The following is a 6,000-nucleotide window of genomic DNA, read 5'->3' on the forward strand; positions in this document are numbered from 1 at the left end:
GCCCAGTGTGAGAAAGCTGGGTCTCCCTCAGAGGTCATGGGTCTTCCAGCAGGACAATGACCCAAAACACACTTCCAAAAGCACTATAAAATGGTTTGAGAGAAAGCACTGGAGACTTCTAAGGTGGCCAGCAATGAGTCCAGACTTGAATCCCATAGAACACCTGTGGAGAGATCTCAAAATGGCAGTTTGGAGAAGGCGCCCTTCAAATATCAGGGACCTGGAGCAGTTTGCCAAAGAAGAATGGTCTACAATTCCAGCAGAGCATTGTAAGAAACTCATTGATGGTTACCGGAAGCGGTTGTTCGCAGTTATTTTGGCTAAAGGTTGTGCAACCAAGTATTAGGCTGAGGGTGCCAATACTTTTGTCTGGCCCATTTTTGGAGTTTTGTGTGAAATGATCAATGATTTGATTTTTGCTTCATTCTCTTTTGTGTTTTTTCCTTGCAAGCAAATTAAATGAAGAGAATAAGACCAAAGAATTTGTGATTGCAATCATTTTCAGGAAGAAACTGAGTATTATCTGACAGAATTGCAGGGGTGCCAATACTTTTGGCCACCACTGTACATCTCGGGTCACTATTAGCACAATACTTTCTGCCCTTGAGAAAGCGGCTTGGGACGCCGTGAAACGTGCGTTGGGCCATCACCCTTACTACCCTCATACCTCCCCCCGCTGTGCATCCTTGTCAGGTAATCACCTCTCTTTTTGCTATGTGTTTCTGGTTATGGAGATGAGCATATGGTTGTACACCAAGAATATTTATATTGTCATCTCTTAATCTTCAATTTCCTATCATATAACACTTAGTGAGGCTAGGATTCCCATGATTTGGGGTTACTCATGTTAACCCTGTGATTCCTGCCCCCCGTCTATTGACTATTTTTGTAATATTATTTACAATTAGGCTATTTTGTGGCCAATGTGCAATTTTGCAGTTTCACGGATTTATTGTAAATGTATCATTATATTTATCCTACCTGGAAGCACTTTATCATCTGACACTACCTCTATGGCTGATTTTCTACCTGTATCCCTTTTTGTGTATTATATTTAAATAAAATATTAAATATTTGTTGCAATATATTGCTGAGTTATATTCCTCCTTTTTTTGAGATACTCCAATGTTGTCTTACTTTAGAATAATTCATCTTGTCTTTCTCCAGAAGGTCAAATCTCTTGTTTCTGTAGATTCCTCCACTTTAATTAATTCAGTATGTCCCACTATGTTTTCTCAAAATTGTCCAGTCTTGAGTTTCACCAGAACGTCTCTTCTTGTTTCCCTTCAGAATCTCCAGTCTTGTGTTTCACCAGAACGTCTCTTCTTGTTTCCCTTCAGAATCTCCAGTCTTGAGTTTCTCCAGAGCGTCTCTTCTTGTTTCCCTTCAGAATCTCCAGTCTTGTGTTTCACCAGAATGTCTCTTCTTGTTTCCCTTCAGAATCTCCAGTCTTGAGTTTCTCCAGAGCGTCTCTTCTTGTTTCCCTTCAGAATCTCCAGTCTTTTGTTTCTCCAGAACTTCTCTTCTTGTTTCCCTTCAGAATCTCCAGTCTTGAGTTTCTCCAGAACGTCTCTTCTTGTTTCCCTTCAGAATCTCCATACTTGAGTTTCTCCAGAACGTCTCTTCTTGTTTCCCTTCAGAATCTCCAGTCTTGTGTTTCTCCAGAGCGTCTCTTCTTGTTTCCCTTCAGAATCTCCAGTCTTGAGTTTCTCCAGAACGTCTCTTCTTGTTTCCCTTCAGAATCTCCAGTCTTGTGTTTCTCCAGAGCGTCTCTTCTTGTTTCCCTTCAGAATCTCCAGTTTTGAGTTTCTCCAGAGCATCTCTTCTTGTTTCCTTTCAGAATCTCCAGTCTTGTGTTTCACCAGAACGTCTCTTCTTGTTTCCCTTCAGAATTTCCAGTCTTGAGTTTCTCCAGAGCGTCTCTTCTTGTTTCCCTTCAGAATCTCCAGTCTTGTATTTCACCAGAACGTCTCTTCTTGTTTCCCTTCAGAATCTCCAGTCTTGAGTTTCTCCAGAGCATCTCTTCCTGTTTCCCTTCAGAATCTCCAGTCTTGTGTTTCACCAGAACGTCTCTACTTGTTTCCCTTCAGAATCTCAAGTCTTGAGTTTCTCCAGAGCGTCTCTTCTTGTTTCCCTTCAGAATCTCCAGTCTTGTGTTTCTCCAGAGCTTCTCTTCTTGTTTCCCTTCAGAATCTCCAGTCTTGAGTTTCTCCAGAGCATCTCTTCTTGTTTCCCTTCAGAATCTCCAGTCTTGTGTTTCACCAGAACGTCTCTTCTTGTTTCCCTTCAGAATCTCCAGTCTTGAGTTTCTCCAGAGCGTCTCTTCTTGTTTCCCTTCAGAATCTCCAGTCTTTTGTTTCTCCAGAACTTCTCTTCTTGTTTCCCTTCAGAATCTCCAGTCTTGAGTTTCTCCAGAACGTCTCTTCTTGTTTCCCTTCAGAATCTCCATACTTGAGTTTCTCCAGAACGTCTCTTCTTGTTTCCCTTCAGAATCTCCAGTCTTGTGTTTCTCCAGAGCGTCTCTTCTTGTTTCCCTTCAGAATCTCCAGTCTTGAGTTTCTCCAGAACGTCTCTTCTTGTTTCCCTTCAGAATCTCCAGTCTTGTGTTTCTCCAGAGCGTCTCTTCTTGTTTCCCTTCAGAATCTCCAGTTTTGAGTTTCTCCAGAGCATCTCTTCTTGTTTCCTTTCAGAATCTCCAGTCTTGTGTTTCACCAGAACGTCTCTTCTTGTTTCCCTTCAGAATTTCCAGTCTTGAGTTTCTCCAGAGCGTCTCTTCTTGTTTCCCTTCAGAATCTCCAGTCTTGTATTTCACCAGAACGTCTCTTCTTGTTTCCCTTCAGAATCTCCAGTCTTGAGTTTCTCCAGAGCGTCTCTTCTTGTTTCCCTTCAGAATCTCCAGTCTTGTGTTTCACCAGAACGTCTCTACTTGTTTCCCTTCAGAATCTCAAGTCTTGAGTTTCTCCAGAGCGTCTCTTCTTGTTTCCCTTCAGAATCTCCAGTCTTGTGTTTCTCCAGAGCTTCTCTTCTTGTTTCCCTTCAGAATCTCCAGTCTTGAGTTTCTCCAGAGCATCTCTTCTTGTTTCCCTTCAGAATCTCCAGTCTTGTGTTTCACCAGAACGTCTCTTCTTGTTTCCCTTCAGAATCTCCAGTCTTGAGTTTCTCCAGAGCGTCTCTTCTTGTTTCCCTTCAGAATCTCCAGTCTTGTGTTTCACCAGAACGACTCTTCTTGTTTCCCTTCAGAATCTCCAGTCTTGAGTTTCTCCAGAGCATCTCTTCTTGTTTCCCTTCAGAATCCCCAGTCTTGTGTTTCACCAGAACGTCTCTTCTTGTTTCCCTTCAGAATCTCCAGTCTTGTGTTTCACCAGAATGTCTCTTCTTGTTTCCCTTCAGAATCTCCAGTCTTGTGTTTCTCCAGAGCGTCTCTTCTTGTTTCCCTTCAGAATCTCCTGTCTTGTGTTTCTCCAGAATGTCTCTTCTTGTTTCCCTTCAGAATCTCCAGTCTGGTGTTTCTCCAGAACGTCTCTTCTTGTTTCCCTTCAGAATCTCCTGTCTTGTGTTTCTCCAGAACGTCTCTTCTTGTTTCCCTTCAGAATCTCCGGTCTTGTGTTTCTCCAGAGCATCTTGCATTGTGGATGTGCCGACCACAGAGGGCAGGAATGTCAGAAATGTCATTCCCAGTTTACCTCCTAGAGAGTTAATGTTTTCCATTATTTTGGAACACAATCCTCTAGGATTTCCTTTGTTCTTTAACACATTCAGTCGCATCATCCATTTGCAACAAGTCAAACTTTTTTTGAAGGCTGTAATAATTTACAAACACATTGTGTCATCTACTGTCAAAGCGAATAACCTTATCTTTGTATTCTCTATTATTTGTCTTGAACAGATGCAAAATCCTGCGACTTCTGTAGTCCCACTGGCTCCAACTGTATAGATCAGGACAACTACGTCGTCTGCGCCTGCAAGTTTGGCTACCAAGGAAATGGTCTAAACTGCACGAGGATAACATTCTGTGATACACTAAAGTGCTGCATTGAAGGATATTACTGGAATAGACAGAAGAAGATATGTGACGATATCAATGAATGTAGTTCCCCAACTCTGAACAAGTGTTCCCCAACACAAACCTGCGTTAACTACTTTGGTACTTACCTCTGTACTCCCAACTCCTCGGCCCTCTGTTCTGGAGAAACTTGTTCCAGTGATAAGGACTGCATAAAAGTCAATGACAATTTTGTATGTGCGGATCCTTGTGTCAACTATAGTGATCTGAATGGAGATAGTAGATTGTCCACCATTGAGTCCACCGGCAGATTCAACACTGACAGATACAATTATGGCTGGTTCCGTTATGTAGGAAGCCTGACAGCCAGCATGAAAGAGGGACCTGTGGGGCTACTGAGATGTGGGTCTCTGGAGCCATTTACTCTTGCTGAAGGTCATCCAAGCATTGGAGATGGAATCAAGATGGTGACTTTACTCAGCAACTTACTGAGTTCAAATGTAACTGGTGGTAGCCTCCCAGTGAAGGCCTGTTCCGGCGAATACTACGTGTACAAGTTCTCCGGAATGCTGAGAAGCGACGTCTACTGCACAGGTAAGATCTCTGCACACCTGTACCTGTGAGTCCCGGAAGTGTCCAGCTAACAGATTAAAGATTCTGAATTGGCCAATTCATGTGAACCCAGCAGCCAGCCTTCTGACTGAGCACTCCTCCTTCCATCAGCTTAAGGCCTTTTTTAAACAGAGTTTCATCCTACCCGCCCATGTAATTGTATATAATTTAGGCTTTCAGCCCGGTAGAGATATCATGTTAGGTTTGGGGTCTCAACAAAGTGGTACGCCTTGTCGTTGGCCGCTGGGTTCACATGAATTGGCCAGTTTGTGCGCTAAGTACGTTCATTTTTTAACATGTTTTCTACAGCAGTAATGCAATTCTAATGTTATATATTCAATGTTTGCACAATATAGCATTTCAGAGTGCAGCTTTAATTATTACTTATATAGAGTGTCTCTCTTAGCTTGCACCTGTTCACACTGGTCTTTTCCTGCTTGGAAGTGCAGGTCAGTTTCTTTATATTTCTGGAACTGTCCATGGCAGCTCGAAAATCACGTCTTTATTCCTTTTCAGGTGGGAAAATACAGCGGATATAAACAGTCTACACACCCCTGTTAAAATAACAGGTTTTTGCCATGTAAAAAAAAAATCCTTCCAAGAATAATAATTTTACAGCTTTTTTCCCCCTTTAATCTGTACAAATCCATTGAGAAGCAAACTGAAGTATTTATGGATAGAAAAGGGAAAGTAAATAACTACAATAATGTGGTTGCATAAATCTGCACACCCCTACATTAATACTTTGGTGAAGTCCCCTGTGAATTCCTGACAACATTCGGTCTTTTTGGGTTGGGGTCTATCAGCACGGCACATCTAGACTTGGCAATCTTTCCCCACTTCTCCTTGCAGCAGCTTCCCATCTGTTAGGTAGCCGGGGCATCGCATGTATACAGCGCCCTCTTCAGGTCACCATAGATTGACACTTGGATTCAGGTCTAGGCTCAGGCTTGGTCAGTCAAAAACCTTGACTACAGCCTCATATTAATCTGCCCCCAAAAAAACCCACAGCATAATGCTGCCTTCATCATGCCTCACTGTAGGGATGGGGGTCTTTTTGTGATGTGTAGTGTCAGCTTTGCACCTTTTAGAATTATGTCCAAAATGTTCCCCCTTTGTCTCATCAGATGTAACACATTCCCCACAGGCTTCTGGCACATGTGATGAAAGTTTTGCCAAAACATAGCTGAGCTTGAGTGTTTCACTTTGTAAGAAAGGGCTTCTGTCTTGCCACCGACCCCACATTCTGGACATATGAAGAATACAGTAGATTGTGGTCACATGCAGGTCACAACGAGGACTAGCAAAAAATTCCTGCAGCTTCTTTAATGTTGTCAGACTCCCGGACCCATTTTCTTCTTGTCATAAATTTTTGAGGGACATCC

The 6,000-nt window shown here is 42.6% G+C and overlaps 1 protein-coding gene across 1 annotated transcript in view; it reads left to right on the plus strand.

Annotated features, from left to right (window-relative positions):
* Window positions 1–5,154, plus strand: part of LOC141243791 (uromodulin-like) — a 28,137-nt gene extending 22,983 nt beyond the window's left edge. The window contains exons 3-4 of the mRNA XM_073668952.1: window positions 3,887–4,597; window positions 5,132–5,154. Of these exons, the coding sequence (XP_073525053.1) occupies window positions 3,887–4,597; window positions 5,132–5,154 (734 nt within the window). The remainder of the gene's footprint in view (window positions 1–3,886; window positions 4,598–5,131) is intronic.
* The last annotated feature ends 846 nt before the right edge of the window (window positions 5,155–6,000 follow it).

This window comes from Phyllobates terribilis, unplaced genomic scaffold (genome assembly GCF_046119375.1).
Source record: "Phyllobates terribilis strain yellow unplaced genomic scaffold, ASM4611937v1 Scaffold_2__4_contigs__length_985480577, whole genome shotgun sequence".
NCBI classification, from domain to species: domain Eukaryota; kingdom Metazoa; phylum Chordata; class Amphibia; order Anura; family Dendrobatidae; genus Phyllobates; species Phyllobates terribilis.